General features: G+C 35.1%; 1 protein-coding gene across 2 annotated transcripts in view; it reads left to right on the forward strand.

Moving 5' to 3' along the window:
* LOC113515992 (phosphatidylinositol 3,4,5-trisphosphate 3-phosphatase and dual-specificity protein phosphatase PTEN) overlaps positions 1-24,204 on the forward strand; it is a 102,732-nt gene that overhangs the window by 48,361 nt on the left and 30,167 nt on the right. For both annotated transcript variants that reach the window (XM_052899185.1, XM_052899186.1), the window contains exons 3-4: positions 17,076-17,217; positions 22,123-22,221. In XM_052899185.1, coding sequence (XP_052755145.1) covers positions 17,076-17,217; positions 22,123-22,221 — 241 coding nt within the window. The remainder of the gene's footprint in view (positions 1-17,075; positions 17,218-22,122; positions 22,222-24,204) is intronic.

Consider the following 24,204-nt stretch of genomic DNA (forward strand, 5'->3'; position numbering starts at 1 on the left):
TGCACTCATTAAAATCTATTTTATTCTAAATCAAATTGGACATATAAAAGACAGTGGAGGATGCAGGTTGCTCAGGGCCGTTCCTTATGGCAGTCTATTGGGAATACTATGCCCAGCAGTGGACAAAAAATAACTGAGATGATGACGCCAAATTAAAATATGTATACAGGGCAGACTTAATGCAATATGTCGCGGTTATAAGAAGTCGCGAATAAAAATATACATGTAAATGTAAATGAAATAATCAGAAAAAATATGTCAGTTATCATTTTGTTAATTAATACGTTTGGTAAGAAATTGTCTCTTAATTTTTATCTGGTCATTAATTATTTGCAATACAATGTTGCGGTAAATTGTTACGTTTGCATGAAATTATCTGCAATGTTATTTTATCTGTATTAATATTGTAACGAGGAAAGATTTGTTTGTTTGTTTCTAATTGATACATTCGAATACTACTCAAATGACTATATTGATAAAATATGATAATAAAAATTATTTCACTTATAGAAAGCTATATTATCAGCAAGTAACATAAGTTATAGTTATTTTCGAAAATTCTATGTACTACTATAAATTGCATGTATGTCATTGTAGGGGTATTCATTTAGGGGAGTGAAAAACTTGTTTACTGTTTTATAGTAAACTTTGAATTAACTTAAAGCAATATATATATTATATATAATAGTTATTCTATTTTTATATATATTTATTTTATCTATTTTTATATATATTTTTATATGTATTATTATATGTTATGCTTTATATACAAACCTATAGGTACTTTCTCTATAGATAAATTTGCGACAAAAAATTTTGCACTTTCTATAACATAGCGAACCCATATTAAGAAATTATAGAAGGCTCTAGTCTAAAGTAAACATTTCTTATTAATTATCATTACAACAAATACCTTCTTTTTATGGCAAACAAGCTGACGATCCACCTGATGGAAAGTGGTAACCGTCGCCTATAGACGTGAGCAGTACCATGGACATAACAGAGTATACCGTTTCGCCCATGATACCCCCCATGCGTTGCCATTCCTGAGGACTCAGGTGTTATTTCTCTGTACCCTGTATATTCACTGCCATATCCCTTCAAACCGAAACTCAGCCATGCAAACACAACTGCTTCACGGTTGAAACACGAACGGGACAGAGGTACCCAAGCAATCGACTTATGTACAAAGTCCCCTCCCTCCCTCTCTATACCATTGCTGTATAATACAATATGCACTTTTTTTTTAATTTTCACCTAATATAGATATGTTGAATACCATAGTCCGCGGGCGAAGGAATTGTTAGTAATGCGAACTACTAATCTACTAGTTTTATTGAACGATAATGGAAGACACGGGACTGTAAAGATACGGGACTGTACGGGGCAGACGGACCGACGAACTGTGTTAAATATTCTAGGTCACTGATAATAGCTACTCGATTAAATCTGATGCCGACGACAAGTTCGAGACGATTTCTGTTATCGACGCCCGGAGTGTACTGGGGGAAAGGGATTGTTAGTAATGACGAACGTTAAACCATTTGCCAGCAATATACCCTGTCAGGTCGACCTCTTTTACTTTACCTCTCAGTACTTTTCACCATGATGAGTTAACTGACCTGCCTTTACATTTTCATCTATCACACATTGCTGGTGCCCCGCCATCGTATACCGTCAGCGCAGATGGGGTTACTGTTCCATTATTCTTATATATATATATATATATATATATATATATTTATTTATTTATTTATATATATATTTATATATAGTGTATGTGTATATTCATACATATATACATATAGATATTTATGCTTCTCTTAATTCTCAGTTTGTTGGCAAAATATCAAATTATCCTTTAACCGTGTACTAAGGGACACAACATTGAATATCGCATCGCGAAACTCATTTGATGTTTACGTGATCAGACGACAAAATAAACATACAAAGCGTAAAGATGATAATTTCCTCTCCCTAAAGTGGCATATCACAATCTTGAGTTGGCAAATTGGGACGCAAAGTTATGGCCATACTGGGACGAAAGGACGAAAAATATTCATCGTTATTATCATTTCAAATCAAATTTCATGATCAAATTTCGATATAGGCTTCTCCAATGACGAAGGAAAGAAAGAACGGTCCGGAACCATCGTCATCCATCAGCTCACACTGCAAAACAAATGTCTTCTTCGAGAAGGAATAGTAATGTTATGGGTGATCATTGGCAGCGGTAGTCACTTACCATCAGGTGAGCCGTATGCTTGTTTACTCCCTGTGTTGTAAAAAAAAGATTGCCATAAGGAACGGTCCTCCACATAAATACATATACTTGTCGTCACATACATATTGTTATTAAAATCCTTAAACGAGCGAGAAAGGAAAAAAATTGAGCAAATTTGTATTAATACGGTTTATCTAACTGGCAAGTTGGTATGGGAGGCTATATTTTTTTTTTTTTTGGAAAGAATTGAATGAATGTGTAGAATTATATTCTCTAATACTATTAAGATCTATGTATACCATATTTTAAGTAAATAAACTATTTTTCTTTCTTTTTCCTTTCTTTCTTTCTCTCTTTTTTAAACTTTTCCTTGGTTTTTAAACTTCTTTGCAAAAAATCTTGAGTGAACAGAACATTACTAATGTCATTTTATAGGGGGGGAAAGAGATTGTTAGTAATTGAGCCAAATAGCCCCATAACTAGCAATATACCCTGTCAGGTCGACCTCCACGTGGTTCCCCCTGGAAACCATCATTGATAATTCTAGTTGAATTCGTCAGAATGGGCTAACTGACTTGCTTTCATTCTCACGCATTAAAAAAAATGTCATTTTATATATATGTACAGTAAAAATCAGGTCAAACAGACTAGCTACGACGACACAAGGTCTATATTGCATAATAATTATTCATTTTGATAGATTAGTATGAAATAATGATGACAATAAGGGGCACGGTCTCACACTTGGCACTGATTTGCGTCGACTACGGAACGTACTGTTACGGTTACTCATGCGCAATATATCGTCATAATATTTATAATTATTATACATTTAACACGAAAATGACGATGTCCCTTGAGTTACGTGAAGTAGTTTTTTTTTTTTTATTTTACCCTCTTCCCTCTTAGTCATATTTGATGAAACCCTACTTCTCTACTATCTGCTATTTTAAATAATTTCTTAATGTAACTTGGAATTTTGAAAAAGCTGGCGGCCGACCTGATTGAAGGCAACTGTCGTCTGAGATAAGTGGCGTTAAGTTATTACAGAATACTCTGTGACACCATTGGACGCCATACCTGAGAACTAAGGTGTTTTTTTTTTACGGGTGAAAATGGTATGGTAACCCCGCCTGCGCTGACGCGCTATCAATTATAAACTGATTTACAAAATTCTTTTTTTTTATTTTAAAGGATATACTCACTCGTACAGATTGGTTCAGTATTTTTTTTATGGGTAAAAATGGTATGGTAACCCCGCCTGCGCTAACGGGATACGCTGGCGGAGCACCAGTGAAGGGTGATAGATGAGAATGAAAACAGGCCAGTAAGCCCATCATGATGAATTCATCAGGAATTAACCATGATAGTTTCCAGGGGCAAACGTGAGGAGGTCGACTTGGTTGGGTATATTGCTAACAATGGGATTCTCAGTCTCCATTACTAATAATCCCTTTCCCCCGAACTAAGGTGTTATGCCTTTGTAGCTGTACTCGTAATTTCAGTTATAAATCTGGTACACATTGCCAGATTTTGCCAGACTACCCTCCATTTGAAGTTCAATTAATTATATCACATAATTACATTTGTTAGATTACGACCTCGGTTTGATTTTTTTTTTACTACCCTATGGACGCCTAGGGGTGTCACGTGCGTTGCCGTTTCTCAAGAAACCTTAATACACTCTTTTTGAAGGACCCATACTGTAGGTTCTAGGGAAAACCTCGGCAGGGAGCTCATTCCACAGCCTGAGCGTTCGCGGAAGAAAGCTATTCTGAAACCGCACGCGATTATTTTTGTTGATAAAGAAATGAAATATTTTGCAATTTATGCTTGGTGTCTAGGAGTGTTCCGTTTTTGAAATGGCTAAAATAGAACTGTTTAATAATTTTATCATATAATTTACATAGTAATATGCCATTGAACTTAGCAGAAGTCGTTTGTTCGATGTGGACTCAATTCATAGAGAATGAATTGTTTTGCAATTTATCGTCTTTATAGGGTTTCATGGTCAAATGACCATTTCGTTAAAACTAGATTTTTTCTTTTTCTATGACCTAAAAAAATTATATTCTCCTTTCCTACTAACTAATGTTAAAGTGAGTTTGTTTGTCACTTTTTAACACCTTAACGGCTGAATGTATCACTGAATTTTTGTATACACGTAATATATGGATGGAGAAGGACATAGGCCACATTTTATCTCGGTCAGTGAATGTATTATCTCAGCTACGCGGCCGAAGTCGCGGTTAAGAACTAGTATTCTAATATTTATTTTGTGAATAAAAATTTTATAATGGACGGGCTTTGAACTCGCGCCTTCCTACGTCATGCCGGATTCTTCATGTCTGTCTTGTTGCCGGTTCATTGATCACAGCATCATAACTCTTGCAGTAGATGTGGGTGAGAATTCGAACAAAAATATTTTAAATATTTCTGAATGGCAATTTAAAAAGTCGCACAGTAGAGTAATAAAATGTTATTCCTAGAACGTAACTTATCATTTAGAATGTCTAGTGATCTAGTCATACGGTCCGCTTAAATATTTAGCTCGAAAGAAAGTGATAAAATACTTCGTCATTTATTTATGCGTTTGACCCTCTTATAAGTGAGAATGAATGCTTTCGAAGAAAAAGATTAAATGACATATTATGTAGTTTATAATTTAGTCTGTATGCTTAACTACTTGAAGGTTTTCTAGAAGGACAGGACACAAAGTTATCCGGTCTTTTTAATGCGTGATAATGGAATCGTAACTTTGATCGCGCTATCAGTATAAGTTGGCGGGGCACCAGTGAGGGTCGATAGGTGAGGATGAAAGTAAGGCAGTTGGTCTGTCGTGACGAATCCAAATCCGCGGAGTAGATGTCTTGGTGGGATATATACATACTGGTAGAGGGAAGAGCAGTAGCGTTCTTCTTAAAACATCACCTAAACCGTCCTGCGTGCCAAGCGTGGCAACTATATTTGGAAGCGTTAATCGCTGATCCAGCGTGAAGTAATGCTTTGCTTATGTTCAGCAGTGAACAGTGAACGGCTGATATGACGATGATGATGATGATCCATACTAATTGAGGACGACTTTAAAAATATAATTACCATCTTGCAAATGGTTGTGCAATATCTTTATCTGTATACCGTATGGTTATGGTTTTTTTTATACGACTTAGAATGGCAAACAAGCTGACGGCCCATCTGATAGAAAGTGGTAACCGTCACCTATGGACATGAGCAGTACCATGGTATATGTAAATATCTATTTGTATATAGACATAATGGCATTAGCTGACGTTGCCATGTCATATTGCACGCGAGTGTCCGGTGTTGACGCTGCGTTTGCAGAATTTGCTTGCGACTTGAACGCATGATATTATACATGTGTATCAATACAACTATAACTGTCATATATATATATATATATATATATATATATATATATATATATATATATATATATATATATATATATATATATCGGTCGTACGCGTGCTCCTTTCGAGGAAGATAATTAAAAAAACTATCATATATATGTAACTAACATGTGTACACTATAACTAATAACTGATTCCGGCGGTTTTGCTCGCGTGCATCAGTATAGAAAATACCCTATATTACAAGTTGACGTACAATTGTGTACCTGATTTCATTCAAATTTGTTTAATCGTTTAAATGTAAGTAACTGAATTGCAAACATACAAACGAGCTATCATATTTATAATATTAGTAGGAAGTTGGATTGCGTGATTAAAAATAAAAGTATCAACATAATGATCTTAGCCATTTTTTGTCCGCTGTTGAACATAGGTCTCCCCCATAGACTGACATAAAGAACGGTTTGGAGCCACCTGCATTCACTGACTCCCTGTAATAGCACATTCTAACTGGAACCATGTAGAAGTTGACCTGATAAGGTGTATTGTTTGTAATGGGGAAATTAGACATTATTACTAACAATCCCTTCCCCCCCCCCCCCCATTAAATTTCCTTAGTCGCCTCTTATGACACCCACGAGACAGGAACGGGTCGATGATTATATGCCGGTACCACACGGATATTCAGTTTCCATGATGGAAACTTTCCTTTAAAGGATGTGGTGATCATTTCGACTTCACTCTGTATAGTCAAGTATTAACCTGAGCTATACGCAAGCATACGTTGAACCGGTTTAATCTATTCGTGAAAAAAAAAAACTTAACGTCGAACAATGAAATCCTATGTACTCAAAGCGTTTATCCCGGCATTTTCCATACACGGGCGGGCAAATATTGATAAGGTATTCACGATGTTGCGAATGACCTTGAGTCTTCGAGTTCTTTCTCTATATTTAACACTTGTATGCAAGTCAATCCAAATATAAACATATACAACTGTCCTGACCTCAAATTGGGATTTCTTTTGCGAAGGCCTTTATTGTTGCTCGCTTTAGTATTAGGAGGTCATGCTAAATTTAGATATTGAATTTCATATATTTTATATCAGGGTAATAAAAATTTGCGATACTTTAAAGCTACCATTTACTTGTAAGTAAGGTTCTACACTATAAGATAGATAGATAACTTATTTACATTACTTACAGCACACAAATTACAATAAAAAAAAAAAAAAAAAACATACGCATAATACACAGCAAAAGAGACAAAAGAATAAAAATAAAAAAGCACAAATAAAAAAAAAATACAAAAACAAAATATCTAACAATCTCCTTTCTTTCCCTTCCTTCATGCGTGTGCCATAGTAACACAAAATGGTCACAGCTCAGTTTATTGCTTTGCCCTTAAAATAAGTTAATTTTGCTTTTTCATAAAATCTATTATATATAATTATTAGAAAATGAATACGAGATAAACACAAACTAATCATAAAACATAATATAAAAATGTAAAAGGAATTGTAAAAAACGGCTGAGAATTAGAAACGTTGGTTTTGAGTGGTGGTAGGTTTGATTAATGCTGCTGGCAACAGTCGTGAACCGCGCTCATTAATAAGGCCTCCTATCGAGTACGAAGCTAGTCGGGCATATAAGATTTTAACACATAAGTAAAGCAATAAATAATTATTATTGAGGACGTAATTGCATAAAAAAACAAATAGAAAGAACCTCCTTGATTTTAAATTCTAAGTGAATGCAGTTTTAAAAATTGGATATTGTTAAAATTCATAATTTGTAATTTAATATTCACTGGTATTGCAATTATTTTTATTACTTAGGTACATAAATGTTTCTCAAGTTTAGATTATTTTTATATTTAGTTGTAAAGATAGTAAAAAAAAATATATGTTAATTAATATGTGAATAATTGTAGATTTAGGAAGTGGATATTTTTAGACACTGAAATTGGGGACTTGAGGAGTCGGGTTATAAGTTATGACAAATAAAGGTAGCGGCATACAACCGGCCGCGCGCCGCCGTGACGGGACGGCGACGTGACGCCAGCGCGGCGTGTGTAATGTGCAGTAATGTATACTGAATTATATCTGAGATGACACGCGGTGCCGTCACGCTGGGGCGTGACGTTAGCCGTTGCGACGCAGTGCCGCCTCGCCAAAGTTCGTATGATACAATGATGAATGAATGAATTACGGTTACCACATTCCATCCCGCCTGATGGAATGTGGTAACCGTCGCTTATAGACATGAGCAGTACCATGCACATAACAGAGTATATTGTTTCGCCCATGATACCTTCCATGCGTTGCCATCCTTGAGGACTCAGGTGTTATTCCTCTCCTCAGGTGTTATACCCTGTAAATTCACTGCCATATCCCTTCAAACCGAAACAGCTATGCAAACACAACTACTTCACGGTTGAAACACAAATGGGGCATAGGTACCCGAGCAAACGACTTTTGTACAAAGTCCCCCTCTGGTGATTTTATTACTCTTTTTATTTCTCTACTTTTTGAGTTCTATTATTTGTTTAAGTATAAATATATAATAATATGGATACATTAACAGGACGATCGAGGGGATTTAAAAAGCCGACCTTACAGGAATCGTAATAAAATTTATTCTGCACAACCCGCCGATAATAAAAGGCTTTTCACGCTGAGGGCGTAATATTAACAGACTAGTACATTAACATCGACGGGTTACACAAAACATATATTATATCGTTAAGTTCTTAAATTCTCTGATAATAAAAAAAAAAAAAAAAACAGATATACAATCATCATCATCATAACAGTGTTTAACTGTCCACTGTTGAACATGAGCCTCCCTTTTGGGGGGTTTTGCCAGGTGTTGCCACGCTTGGCAGGCGCATTGGCTATCGTAGTCAGGCTTTAAGATGTTTTAGAGGGAGGCTGCTGATCATACTTTGCCTACTTTTACGACACCCACGGGAAAAGAAGGGGTGGCCTGGTGCTGGTACCACACGGCCAATTTTATAAAATACCCAACCATTTTCTTATTTCCTAAATATGTTAAAAATTCGTCTATGTTACGAAAACAACAAAATAAATCGATTTTACTTCACGCAAACAAAAAAGGAAATCATACGGATTTACTGATTGGCCATGTCAGAGTCGTGCCATGTCAGAATCATGCGAAGAATGCCAGTGTAATCGGCATTGCCACGTCCACGACCCGTCGGCATCGCGTCGCCGTCTCGCTTCGTCGTCTATTTGTCCATGCCTTAAGCATATTGTTACACTTGTTATAAATAAAGTCGTAGAGAACTATATGAACCATTTTAAATAAATTTTGTATTTTTTATTCAACCGTACTATTGTTTCCAATAAGTCGTAGGTTGAGTGAAATGAAGAAACCTTGTGTTGATGTAAATTTTCATCTAATTCTCCGTTGATGATAAACACTGTTAACAAATCAAATGAATGTTAGAAATACGTCTCGCTCTCTGCCTATTCGGATTCTAATTATAAAATGCTCGGTAAATGTGAAAGAGGTTTGTTTGAATCGAAGCATTTGACGTTCCATTGTTTCTGCCTACCCTAATGGGAGACAGGCGTGACAGATATGTATTTTTTTTTTGTTTGTTACTAATCACACACAACATGTACATAAGAATAGATAAAACAACATAAGATTTAGAAAATTGTGTTATTATGTGTGATCTGCAGCAATACATGTATGTAAATGTATGTATGTAAATGCTTGGTAAAATGCAGACAAGTATTACGTTTGGTTACCCCATCTGATATTACAGCCGTAAGCATACTTTTCTACGTATAGTATCTACTTTTTATGTCCCCGTTATATATAAAATATTTTATGTTAATAAAGAATATGGTCCTAAGCGAACCATATCTATGTATTTATCGTGTTTGAGTAACATTCAAAAATCTCTAATTTTTAATGTTGAATTTCTATTTATACCATTGAGGTAGCAAACAAGCATACGGTCCACCTGATGGTAAATGTTACCGTAGCCTATGATGAACGCCTATAATACCATACCTACGCGTTGCCGACCTTAAAAATATTTAAATATAATATTAAATAGCAAATTTATTAAAAATGTATTTAGAAATAATCACTGATGCATGCATGTTTAAGCATGTATAAGTTACATACCAGTAATATCCTATCTTAGAAATGTTATCACTTGTTGCTATGGGAACTACAAATATAAGTAAAAATTAAATATTTTACGACTATGAAACCCAACGTTAATACATACAATATGCGGTGATAAGTGTATCTATCATAATTCAAGTGATAAAGTGCCTTAGTGATAAGGTGCATTGCATTTTAACTTGATAGATGTCACCGAAAGATCTTTATCCGCGGTGGGTGTGGCCGGCGGCTACTGTCGCAGCGTTACTAGGGTCCCGTACTATTATTAGCAATTATGTTTGCAAAGGTTCTTATTAATGTACTCGCATGTTGGGTGCATGCTCCAAAATGTCGTTAATTAGACATATGACATAATATATTCATTTGATGAGATATTAATATCGGAACCGATATATTTTTTTTTTCTTTTCCTTTTTTTTCTATGCGAACTTTTTTACAAAATTGTAAATATATACTATTCTTTATGTTTTTATTTAATAAAAAAATATATTTTTGTTATACTTACGTAATAAATAACTTAAGTATGTTAGAAAAACTGATTATATTTATTTTCAAACCTTTTTCCAGACAAAAATAAGTATTTTATGTGAAAAAATCTATAATGGGATTTCTGTATGAATGTGTATATCCTAGTATGTACATTCTACAACACTGTAAAGATTGCTTCGGTGGCTACGACACGTTTAATGTCCGGCTCGACTCGCGCTTGACCGTTTTTTTCTAACGGTCTTTTGGCTAGCCCTACGGAGTAGTTCGGGGTCTGCGTCACGGCGGGGTTTTTGTTCGCGTACTGATCAGTGTCCACGATCTACCTTACTTTGTGGGCAGTTCACTGCTTTCTTGGAAGATACACATTTTTTGTTGTCCAAAAAAACTCGCATAAGAAGTAGGTATACAATTATTACAAAAAAGGACTTCCGTAGGAGAGCGTGTCTACAAGGTGTAAAAAAAGGCTATTTATGTCAATTCGTAAAGGCGATAGCATTTGAAAAACTACCAGCTATTAAATTCTGCGGCTTTGCCTGTCTGAATCGGTGTTTATATTACACTATTAACACATTATAAAAGATTGACATTTCTGTATAATTATATTACAATTATATTATTATATCTGTACAATTAGCGTTTAAAAATTTTACATATTATTTTATTATATTTATTCATATTAAAGAATTATTTTGTCATAATTTTTGTAATGACTATTGCACGTCAGTAATGGCAAAATGTGTGAAACCATTGTAATATTACCATATGACCTTATTGTACCACATTTTTAAGAATAAAATTCATTCGTTCATTCATTCATTCAATTTTTTTAAATACGTTCGAGATCGATCAGTTGTTTAAATTTTTTTTTTAATAAAGATGCAAATGTTTTTACATACTATCACATATTTTAACAATATATATATAATATACAGCGGCTCTGCTCGCGTGAATTAGTATATAAAGTATCCTATGTGCATAAGTTAAGATATAACCTACCTGTGTACTAAATTTCATTCAATTTAATTCAGTAGTTTATGCGTGCAAGAGTTACAAACAACCATCATTGGTTACAAACTTTCGCATTTATTATTTTAATAGAATATTGTGTTTTAGTATAACATATGTGAGTATTTACATCTAGATTTAGATAGCGTCGAATTTCAAAAAATGCTTGAATATGCCAGGTGGGTTGAAATGTTCTTACCATACAGACGAATGTGTAGTACATAGTTATGGTTGACTGGGAGAGAATGTTTAAGTCCGTCATATGCACCATTATTACATACTAGTGATCCGCTTCGGTTTCACAATGGTAGATAGAATTTTCAAAAATAATATTACTCGCTGATAATGTAGCTTTCTCTAGGTGAAAGAATTTTTAAAATCAGTTGAATAGTTTTTGAGTTTATTTATTGCATAAAAAAAAAAAAAACAATCAAATCTTTCTTCTTTAGAATATTAGTGTAGTTTTGTTTAACCACTTTATTCTAAAAAAATATCAAATCTCTCTATAACAAATCTATTTTAGAAATGTTTCCACCTTTTTTCTCTAAATTTCTAATTCAAACAAAAGTGACCAAACACTAAAACTTTAAATAGTTTTGTAGGAGTTTTTAATTAATTTATTATATATATTTTTTATATCACGAAGGTTGGCAAACAAGCATACAGCCCGTCTGATGGTAAACGGTCACTGCAGGTGTCACGTGCGTGTTGTCGACCTTGAAAAAATATTCATGCACACTTTTTGATGAAACCATTTTATTGTAGTCTTTAGGGAAAATCTTTGCAGGGAGCTCATTCCACAATCTGAACGTTCGCGGAAGGAAACTCCTTTGAAACCGCTCTGTACGCGACCATTTAGGTTCTATCTACGGTTCTTTTATTCTTACTTCTCTTTTAATAAAATACTCTGGGGGTCTACCATGAAATGAAATTCCGAATTTTCGGGCTCAATTTCTTTTTTTTCGTACCAAAATCGACCCTATAAATGGAACATTTCATTTGTCATAAATCCTACCATAAAAGTCCAAAGGAACGATACTTTAGTATTTTTAATATTTTTAAACGGTATGTATCAAGTAATTTTAACATCAAATTTTTGTTTCATTCGGATCCGAAATTTCGGAAAACATTTCACGGTAGGCCCTCTGTTTTATCAATAAATTACTGTATTTGTTTTATCGACATTGAGTTTTTTTAAGGGTCTAAAAAGCTTAATAGGAGTGATAAGTTTGAGAAGCGCTGATCTAGACCCTTTTCAGTACACCGTGTAATAATAAACAAGGCGGTCCCGAACAATTCCGAATATTCTTGAGAGAGCAAAAGTTTAACTGCAAAACTCGATCAAGCGTTGTTTCAAAGTCAATACAACAAACTTATTACATAATTAAAATCAACATACGTCTTCTTTATGTTGAAGCCATATTGAATAATTTGATAATATGCGTAATTATATGTTTATATTATATATACATATATATATTGTGTACTTTGTATATATAGCAGGCAATATGCCTTCAGTCTAATAATAATAATAATGATTGTAAATTGTAAGCGTGTGATTCCGGTATAAAATAGACCGCTCTTTACTTTTCCGTAGATGTCGTAAGAGGTCACTAAGGGAAACTTAATGCTCGAGGTAGCAATGGGCAGCAATGCCCCTCTTTAAACATCACCAAGGCCTGATTACGGTTGCTAATCGCCTGTCAAACGTGGCAACTACTGGCAAAAACTGTAAACTGCGGATTGTCCATCATTTGCGTTTCTATATATCATATCAAAACAGCCGTTAGCTGTCCACTGCTGAACATAGGTCTCCGTCTATTGGAGTGTTTTGTCAGTAGTTGCAGAGGAAGACTGTACAAAAGTTGTTTGCTTGGGTACCTCTGTCCCAATCGTGTTTCAACCGTAAAACAGTTGCGTTTGCATGGCTGTGTTTCGGTTTGAAGGGTGGGATATGGCGTGAATTTACAGGGTACAGAGGAATAACATCTGAGTCCTCAGGTAACACAGGGAGGTATAATGGGCAAAACAGTATACTCTGTTATGTCCATGGTACTGCTCATGTCTATAGACGACGGTTACCACTTTCCATCAGGTGGGCCGTCAGCTTGTTTACCATTCTAAGTTGTATAAAAAAAAATTGCCACGCTTGGCCATGCTTGGCTTAGTATCGCAGTTAGGCTTTGGTGATGTTTTAAAAAGGATCCTACTGTCCATCCCTTGACCATTCAGTTTTCTTAGTCGCTCTTTACGACGCCGAGAGGAAAGGAAGAGGTGGCACATTCAATGCGGGGATCACCGTAGTCCTTTATTTATGCTTTAACAACAAAACTTAACTATTTTAAGTTTCAAACCGCGTAGTTAAATTTAGTGACGGCAGTAGGTTCGCCCCCTGCCACGTTCGATTCTAATATACTCGGGGAAATGTGGGTACATCGAGTATTGTATTCACTACGATGATAGTCGATCAGTGTGGTTTTTTTAATGAATGATAATGAAACGGCAACCTCACCTGCACTAATGATGTACACTGGCGGGGCACCAGTGAGGAATGACAGGTGAGAATGTAAAGGTAGGTCAGTTAGCCCATTGTGATGAATACTACTATACTGTACCTGTACTGCTTAGTTTGCTCCCACTTATCAGGCTATTTCTCTGCTTGCTCAGCAGCCAGATATTGATATATTTAATGACAAAATAGATATATTTTTAAAATGTACAAAATTTGTAAGTTTGTAAAATAAACCTATGGCTCACTACACGTTTTGGGAGACTGTAAGTGTGGTGAGTAATTTTCGAATAAATAAATAAATACTCTATCCTTCACGTGTAATCTAAGCATTGGATTTGATTGTTTGCCAATGTAAGTTGCGACCGCAACGTGTACAGAGGAGTTGGCAAACATTAACAAGGTACAGAGTGGTCGGTCGGAATAAAGCGACCTGATTGGATATCTCACTTGAGATGCGTTGTCCTAGTCGAATTTGCCTTCCCATTCAGATTTGAATATAAGAAAATATATAAAAAAAAGGAATTTTTAAACCACTGATAATATGTATTGTTCTATCAGTCGATAATTGACTATTGCTGAATAGAGCCTCTGTCATGAGTTTTTCCAGTATTTGCCACGCTTGGCAGGCAGGTTGGCATCCGCAGTTTGGCTTTAGGTGATGTTTTAAAAGGGACGCTATTGCCTATCCCACCACTGTAAGCTTCCTTAGTAGCCTGTTACTTCTCCCGCGACAAAAGGGTGGCTTATTCCATGCCGGGACCTACAAGACCACAATAATCTGCGAGTACAGAATAAGTAAAAAAAGCAAAATTTTGCATACTGGTTCTATGTGGTTCTATGTAAATAAGGGTTATTTCTTTATTAATGTTTTATTGCAACTATTACTGACAAATACATAAAAAGGTTAAGCCTTTTAGATGTACAATAGGCGCCTTTTCACTCTCTCTCACAAAGGGTGGTCTCTGTTATTTCCAATAAATATTTTATCACAACGTTAACCAGTATATATATATTGCTGCTTAATATATATTTTCTCTTTTAACTTCCAAAAGGAGTTCAGAGTTCTCAATTTGTTTGTATTTTTTTTTGTACCATGAAGGTGGTAAACAAGCATAGCAACATAACAGCCCGTTCGATGGGAAATGGTCACTGTAGCCTATGGACGCTTGCGACACCAGAGGAGTCACGTGCGCGTTGTCGATCCTGAAGAAACCTTAATACATCCTTTTTAAAAACTCCATACTGTTGTTTTTAGAGAAAACATTTGGGCTATGTTGTAGCGTAATTACGACACTATTTTTGAGACATTTTTGTTAATTATTACGAATAAATTGAATTGTAAAATTGAAATTCTTTTTTTAATCGATAGGGTTGTCATTGCTTAATTTTATTACGTCATCATCAATGAAATAGAGCATCTGTAACTACTATATTCTATTTAACCAATAGTAATTTTGTGGCTTCCTCCATCGATTACACATTTCTATTGACCGCCATAGGGGTGAGAGTGTAATGTTTGCTAATTGAATGAGTTTTGGAGGTTGTGATCGGTTATAAATTAAATTGTGGTAGTTCTGCATTGTGCTCACGCCGTGGTGTATGTTCAGCTTAGACAGTTCATAGAATATTATGTTGATACACCTTGTTTGCAAGAAACTCTATTGACATACCGTAATTAATATCATGTGGTTAGGGACAATGGAATTAATACGAAATTTGGGACTCTCCTGTAATGAATCAATCGGTAAATTTCATCGTTCCTGAATGTTGATATGACTAAGTAATCTTATTATACGATTAAACTGGCCTACTTAACTACTTCTGTTCCATTCGTGTTTCTGCTGCCCAGCAGTTGTGCTTCAATGGGTGAACATAGTATGGTAACCCCTCCTGCGTTAACGGGATACGCTGGCGGAGCACCAGTGAAGGGTGATAGATGAGAATGAAAACAGGCCAGTTAGTCCATCATGATGAATTCATCAGGAATTAACCATGATAGTTTTCAGGGGGAACCGCGAGGAGGTCGACCTGGTTTGGTATATTGTTAGCAATGGGATTCTCAGTCTCTATTACTAACAATCCCTTTCCCCCAACAGTTGTGCTTGTATAGCTGTTATAAGGTTTGAAGGGTGGGAGTAGTAGCAGTGAAATTACAGGGCACGGGGGCAAGGCACAGGTGTTCTGTATTGTTCGTAGTGCTGTCCATTTCTATAGCCAATGACTACCACATTTCATCTCTTGAGTTGTCTGCCTGTTTGCCGTCTCCAGTTGTATCATCGTCATCATACCAGCCGTTTACTGTCCATTGCTGAACATAGGCCTCTCCCAAAAGGGGGTTTTCGCCAGTAGTTGCTACGCTTGGCAGGCGGGTTGGCAATCGCAGTTAGGTTTTGGTGGTGTTATAAAAGAGACGCTGCTGCCCATCCCTCGACCATTTGGTTCCTTCACTTAATCCGCTCTTACAATACTCATAGAAAAGGATAGGGTGATCTATTCTGTGCGAGGACCACACAGCAATCCAGTTGTATACAAAAAGGCAATTATGAATACATAAGTTACCAATTTACAACATTTTTTCATTTAATTGTATATAAGTACAAAATCCACCAACTATCTAATATAAGGAAAAAGGTATTATGAAAAGAAAATGCTTAAGAGATTAAGTTTTCGATCGACTGGGCCCATAACCTGTTGACTCGATGACTCGATTAACTTTTCCCCTTTTTTTTACCTTTGACTCGTTAATGTTAATACCACTTGCGAGAGGAATCGATTACGAGTAAATACAATTTATTGTTTACCAATGAAGTTCTGGTGTTTAGAAGAAAAAAATCTTAAGAGATTACGTATCATCGAATGGGCCCATAACCTGTTGACTTGATTAACTTTTCACTGTTATCCTTTTACCTTGTTAATGTAAATACCACCTGTGAGAGCAATCAACTATGAGTAAATAACATTTATTTTTTACCAGTGAAGTTCTGGTGTTTAGAGGAAAAAATTCTTAAGAGATTAAGTTTCATCGAATGGGCCCATAACCTGTTGATTTGATTAACTTTTCACTGTTATCCTTTTGCCTCATTAATGTAAATACCACCTGCGGGAGCAGTTAATTACGAGTAAATACCATTTATTGTTTACTGGTGAAGAAGTTCTAGTGTTTAGAAGAGAAAATGCTTAAAAGATTAAATTTCTGCAAATGGGCCCATAACCTGTTGATTATTTTTTTGTGATTTTCTAGACCTTGATGGTGATAACATGATATCATCTATGCGAGCAATGTGTTAAATCCCATTAATTATTTCCAGGTGGAGAAGTTCGCGTTCGAGGACCACACCCCACCGAATATAGAGCTAATCCAGCCGTTCTGCGAGAGCGTACACAAATGGCTGAACGCGGACCCGAAGAACGTAGCCGCTGTGCATTGTAAGGCGGGCAAGGGGCGGACCGGTAAGGGAATCCAATCATGGACTGTTTGAATAGATCAATATTTTATTCTGTTAAAAATATTGGTGTATATATAGACATTGACATATCAAATCATCATCATCATCATCATTTTAGCCTTTATCGGTCGATTGCATATCAAACAATTCTTACTTATAATAATTATAAACGTGTATGTGAGTTTGTTTGTTTGTTATCTCCTAGCGGTTTTTTGTTTGATGGGTGAAAATGGTATAGTAACCCCGCCTGCGCTAACGGGATTCGCTGGCGGAGCACCAGTGAAGGGTGATCGATGAGAATGAAAACAGGCCAGTTAGCCCTTCATGATGAATTCATCAGGAATTTACCGTGATAGTTTCCAGGGAGAACTTTTTTTTATGTATTTATGATTATATTAGTAAGATTAGATCTTATCTAAAACTAGCTGTTGTCCGCGGCTTTGAACGCTTGGTGTAGTGTTATCCCGTTAAGTTGAAATTTTCAAAAATTCTCTCTTTGTTGATAACTACGTTATAAAATAATCCTATTCCAAATTTTAGTTTTCTAGACTTAGGATGATGTACAGTTAGGACAAATGATTTTTTTAAGTAGCTATAGATACTTGTAAATCATACTGTAACGAGATAATAGTTTAATTTCAAACATTTCTGTAAACTATGTTAGTATATTTAAATTTTTATGGTAAAAGTTTTGAATATTGTTAATGGCGACGATGATAAAAAGGTAATTGTCATGTCAATTTTTATCCATAGACAAATAACATTGTGACTTCTCTGTTTAACTTGTTGCTCTGTGCATTTAAGATTTTTAGAAGTACTCACTTATATCTAAGTTTTTAAATATGTCTGATAATAAAATATACCGGTTGCGTACAGGCTAGTGATTAGCCCTTGCTTCGCACGGGTAGATAGACAGAAAGATAAATTATTATTTTATAATATCTTTAATATAATTTATGATTTAATATGCAAATTTTTGTTACATTGCGCTATATTAATTTGTAATTTTCGTAGGGGCCTATATTTTTTTTTAAATAATATGTAACCTACGTTACTAGCTGATAGTGTTGCTTTTTGTAGATGAAAGAATTGTTGAAATCAGTTGAGTAGTTTTTAAGTTACTTCATTACAAACAATTTTCATACAATCTAATCTTTCCTCTTTGTAATATTAATACAGATAAAAACATTTTTATTATAAACTGAAACAAAATACAAATATTTTAAATGTTATATAGTCGAAATAAGATCTGATTTAGATGCTGAGCATAAGTCAAGGCGAACTATCTAGGCATGTCTTAAAATGCCATAACTCCATTCCTTTGAGCGTGGTGACGAGGACGTTGAAAAGGACATTATACCCTTGTACATATTTTTAAAACGTAAATCCTTTCAAACGTCCAGTGAAAAGATCAATGCTGTCATTCACTATAGTCTTCTATAGCATTTACCAACATTACACCTTTGTCCTTTGTAAACATATGATGCCATTGTTGTGAACAGAAATACCCCTATTGGGACAGTAAAAGAAAAAAATGAATAAATTATTACGTATCAATTTCGTTACAGAGATAATAAAATGTAGTTAGCATAATCGCGCGGTAGCTCGGTAACAAAGGTTAAGGTTCCAAATTACGTGGAGCGCTTTGGGTTTATTGCCTATAGAAATCGTGCGCGAACAAAAAACCGCCCAATCCCCAGTGTGGTAATTGCGAAATTTCTTTACAACACATAATTGGTCGAATTACTGTCGCGCCGCTTTCACGCAAAAGTCGTAAATTTCAAAAAGGGACCCTTTGAAACGGTCGCTTTTTGTGCGGGGCCCCAATAAAAGGCATCAGCCTGTGTACGAGTGCATGTTTAGCTGCAAGCTGGATCATTCGCTACGATAATATAATATTTATTATTATTAATATTTCAGCCGTTATCTGTCCACTGCTGAACATAAGCCTTCCCCATAAAGGGAGTTTTCCTAATAGTTGTCATGCAAGTAACTTTGTACGCAAAGTTAATTGTATTGGGAAGAAAGCGGAAACTGCGTACGGAGTACGAAACGCAAACGCAGTGTAGGATGAACCCCCGCTAGATGGAGTAACTATCTGAAATAAATGGAAGGGTGTCAGTGGATGCAGGTAGCTCAGGACCGTTCTTTACGGCAGTCTATGGGGGAGGCTTATATCCAGCAATGGACGGATAATATGTGAAATGATGATAATGTAGTGTCACTAAGTATTTGGAATATATATAATCAGATGAAAGTATGTATGTAATGGATCTGGTTCCTTCACACAGCGTACAACGCCATCTAGTCGCAAACTAGACATACTTAATGCATATTTAAAAATTATTAATGTTTTCAAATTTGATATCTAAAATGTGGAAAACATCCAGGCCAGTCCAAACATCCATATTGATGTGAGTTATCAAAATATTGGTATTAAAAAAATATATATTGCCTGAATCATACATTTTCAATCGACTTCAAAAAAGGAGGAGGTGCTCAATTTGGTGGTATTTTTTTTATGTTTGTTACCTCAACTTCTTCAGTTATTTTTTGGAAATTATTTTTTTTATCTGAAAGGATACACTTTCAGATTGGTTACATAGCTTTGTCCCATTGATACTAAATTTTATCAAAATTAATTCAATAGTTTAGATTTTAAATTGAAATAACTGTTTATGGATTTATTTCTCTTTCTATAGGTAGGAAAATATGTACCTACTATTTTAATTCTAAATTAATTTGAGAAACTATATGGTCGATATACATATACATAAGAAACAGCCTTAAAATGAAATAAAAATATTGGCGACTATTTAGGGATATATCCTTATGATTACGGGTGGGTAACCATATAGTTATATCTATATATTTTAGTTACAACACCTATATACTGGTCTAATAAAGAATATTTTAAATGTATATTATCAAAAAAAAAAACCGACCGATGTGGGCGATATCGAAACGGGTGATGATCTTTATTCCACCAATAATGTCCAGAGGGAACCACTATATAGATATCGGATTAGTATCTATTATATCCATGCCTACTTTTGATTGAATTACCAATACCCCTGGTTCACCCATGAATATCATCGTGGTTAATTCTAGTGAAATTCGTCACGATGAGCTAACTGATCTGCTTGGGAAAGGGATTGTTAGTAATGGAGACTGAGAATCCCATTGTTAGCAATATACCCAATCAGGTCGACCTCCACGCGTTTCTCCCTGGAAACTATCATGGTTAGTTCTAACTGCTAACGGCTAACTGGCCTGTTTTCATTCTCACCTATCACTACCTACCCTTCACTGGTGCTCCGCCAGTGTATACCGATAGCGCAGACGGGGTTACCATATTATTTTCACCCATCAAAAAAAAAAACTGATCTGCTTTCATCGTCACCTATCATCCCTCACTGGTGCCTCGCCAGTGTATACCGACAGCGCAGGCGAGGTTACCATTCCATTATCATCCATTAAAAAAAAAAATACCGCTTGCATACATCATGTTTTGAATATTCACACGCGCCGTAATATATTTTAGGTACACAATGCGCTGAGGCATTTTGTTTTCTAGTTTTCGAACTGGAATAACTAACACTACATTCCTTCTGAACACTGGTTAATTACATTAAACATTATACATAGAGTCATATATTAATTAGTATTGCAAGGTAAATGTGTACAATCATACGTATTGTTTCTTAATGTGACGCAGCCGGAAATGGGTAAACCATGGCATACGTTGAAAGAGTGACGAATATAGTTTTTTTTTTTTATTGGATGAAAATGGAGTGGTAACCCCGCCTGCGCTAATGGGATACGCTGGCGGGGCACCAGTGAAGGGTGATCGATGAGTATGAAAACAGGCCAGTTAGCCCATCATGATGAATTACTCAGGAATTAATCATGATAGTTTCCAGGGGGAACCGCGAGGTTGTCGACCTGGTTGGGTGGGTATATTGCTAGCAATGGGATTCGTAGTCTCTATTACTAACAATCCCTTTCCCCCCTGACGAATATAATTTAATTAGTAGTTTCCGTGTGGTCCCAGCATAGAATAGGCCACCCCTTCCTTTCAAGTGGGTGTCGTAAGGGGAGATTAGTGATTAAGGGATGGGCAGCAGGGTTCTTCATTCAACATCTCTAAAAACCTAACTGCGGTTACCAGGGAGGAGAAAGGATTGTTAGTAATGAGGATTAGTAGCTCCATTGCTAGCAATATACCCTGCAAGGTCGACCTCCTCGTGGTTTCCCCTGGAAACCATCGTGATTGATTTATTGTTAGATTCGTCACGGTGGGCTAACTGACCTGATTTATCCTCACCTAAAATCCCTCACTGGTGCCCCGCCAGTATATGCCGATGGCGCAGACAGGGTTGCCAATCCATTATCATTCATTAAAAAAAAAACTGCGGTTACCAACCCGCCTGCCAAGCGTGGCAACTACTGGTAAAACTCCCCATGTGAAATAATAAAAAAAAAATCACTTTGAGACATTTAATTGAAATAAAAACTGATTCGGTCTCAGGGTCATTGTGTCTCCTCACCTGTATAAATTACTTTGTTGTCTGTCCGTATTTCTGTCAAGGTCCTTTCTCTCCAGAACTGTGTCAAATTGAAGTTAATACTAAATGTTATATCTCTAAGGTGGATAATATATAGTAATATCTATGTAGTGGAGTTACAATATCTATACATATATTGGCCCGATAACAGATATATATATATATATATATATATATATATTATTATATATATATATCTGTTATCCACAGTATTTTCTTAATTAATTATTATTATTTGAATGGTCATTTTATTCTTTTGGCCGTTTCAGCCGTGAAGAATAGACAAGGGCAGCTGTTGCCCTTTGCATTTTACTGATATATATATGTAAATAATGTTTCAGGTACAATGGTGTGTTGTTATCTACTGTACAGCGGGCAGAAGGCGACGGCAGACGAGGCATTGCAGTTCTATGGAACAAAGAGGACGCACGACGAGAAAGGTGCGTCTAACAAAATCTTTATGCACATTTTATATTTTATAAGAGATGGGAATTAATAAATGATAGTACATACATACATACATATGTGTCACACCTGTCTCCCATTAGGGTAGGCAGAAACAATGGAACGCCATGATAGTCTTATCATTTATTAATTCCTGTCATCAGTCTAATTGTAACCACGAGACAACTCGGGTAAATTATCATAGTTTACATAAAAGATCGCGTTAATTCTAGTCTTTTATTAAATATAAAACATGGAGCGCAAAAGTCTAAAACTTTTTATCACACATTATGTCACATCAGCCATGTCCAAATGTCCACTGCTGAACACAAGCCTCTTCCAAAAGAAGGGGGTTTCCTAGTAATTGTCACGCTTGGCAGGCGGATTGGATTTCAAGAAGGACGCTGCTGCCCATCTTTCGACCATTACGTTCCCTTAATCGCTTCTTACGACACCCACGAAATAGAAGGGGGTGGCCGATTCTATATGCTAGGAGTACACGGCAGAATTTATGTATGTATACATACATACATACATACATACACACATATATATATATATATATATATATATATATATATATATATATATATATATATATATATATATATATATATATATATATATATATATATATATATATATATATATAACACAATTAACAATCTCTGTGTTAGTGACATTCAGAGCATTCTACTCCCATATTTGAAGTCACCTTGAGTCTTTCATCTTGGTGCCCTAAGTTTATTGATAATTTATACTTAGTTTGACGCAATGGAATTGTCATGTTTACAAGGCAAAACGCCTCGAAAAAAAAAAAAACAAATAAAAAGGGACCTTTCAACCTCTAAAAAGTAAATGGATTTTGCGTGTTTGTTTAAAATTATATCGCCTCGAAAAGTTTTATCATAGGCCCTCTATGTACACGTCACAAAGACCCGGTCATTTGAAAGGAGTACTATAATAAAATTGTCTTTGCACCGTCAAATGAATGGACTATTTGAATTGAATTCTTTATCCTTTATATAGGTTTGTTATTATATTTTTCACTGAGCTTGTTGCTATGCGGTATTTCCGCGTACTATTTTTTTTTTGTGTGTGCTATGCTATAATCGTTTTCACATTCAATTCATCAAGGTTTGTCCAGAAATATATTTGTATCTGTGCCCGCTTTAAAATTGTATATATATATCTGATCCGCTTGTGATTGTTCAAGTAAGTTGGTTCACTATTTATATAGTACTCACGCCAAGTGTAGCGGAAACTGTTAAACAATGTGAAATTCAGTGGCTCTCTTATGGGGTCATATAGGAGAATATTTTTAGACAGTTTCCTAGAAGCGGCGAGGTCATGTGATCGATTGATTAATTTCATAGTAGTAGTAGTTAATAGTATTTAAAATAATTATTGAATTATTAAGTTTAGTAATTATTAATATTGAAGTACTCCTTTTCCTATCGTATAAGTATATATATATATATATATATATATATATATATATATATATATATATATATATATATATATATATATATATATATATATATATATATATATATATATATATATATATATATATATATATATATATATATATATATATATATATATATATATATATATATATATATATATATATATATATATATATATATATATATATATATATATATATATATATATATATATATATATATATATATATATATATATATATTATATATGATGGAAAGTGGTAACCGTCGCCTATAGACATGAGCAGTACCATGGACATAACAGAGTATACTGTTTCATCCATGATACCTCCCATGCGTTGCTCTTCCTGACGACTCAGGTGTCATTCCTCTGTACCCAGTAAATTCACGCCATATCCCACCCTTCAAACTGAAACAAAGCCATACAAACACAACTGCTTCACGGTTGAAACACGAATGGGACAGAGGTACCCAAGCAATCGACTTTTGTCCAGTCTCCCTCTG

Source organism: Galleria mellonella, unplaced genomic scaffold (assembly GCF_026898425.1).
Source record: "Galleria mellonella isolate WM207_F2 unplaced genomic scaffold, CSIRO_AGI_GalMel_v1 utg56, whole genome shotgun sequence".
Taxonomy (NCBI): Eukaryota; Metazoa; Arthropoda; class Insecta; order Lepidoptera; family Pyralidae; genus Galleria; species Galleria mellonella.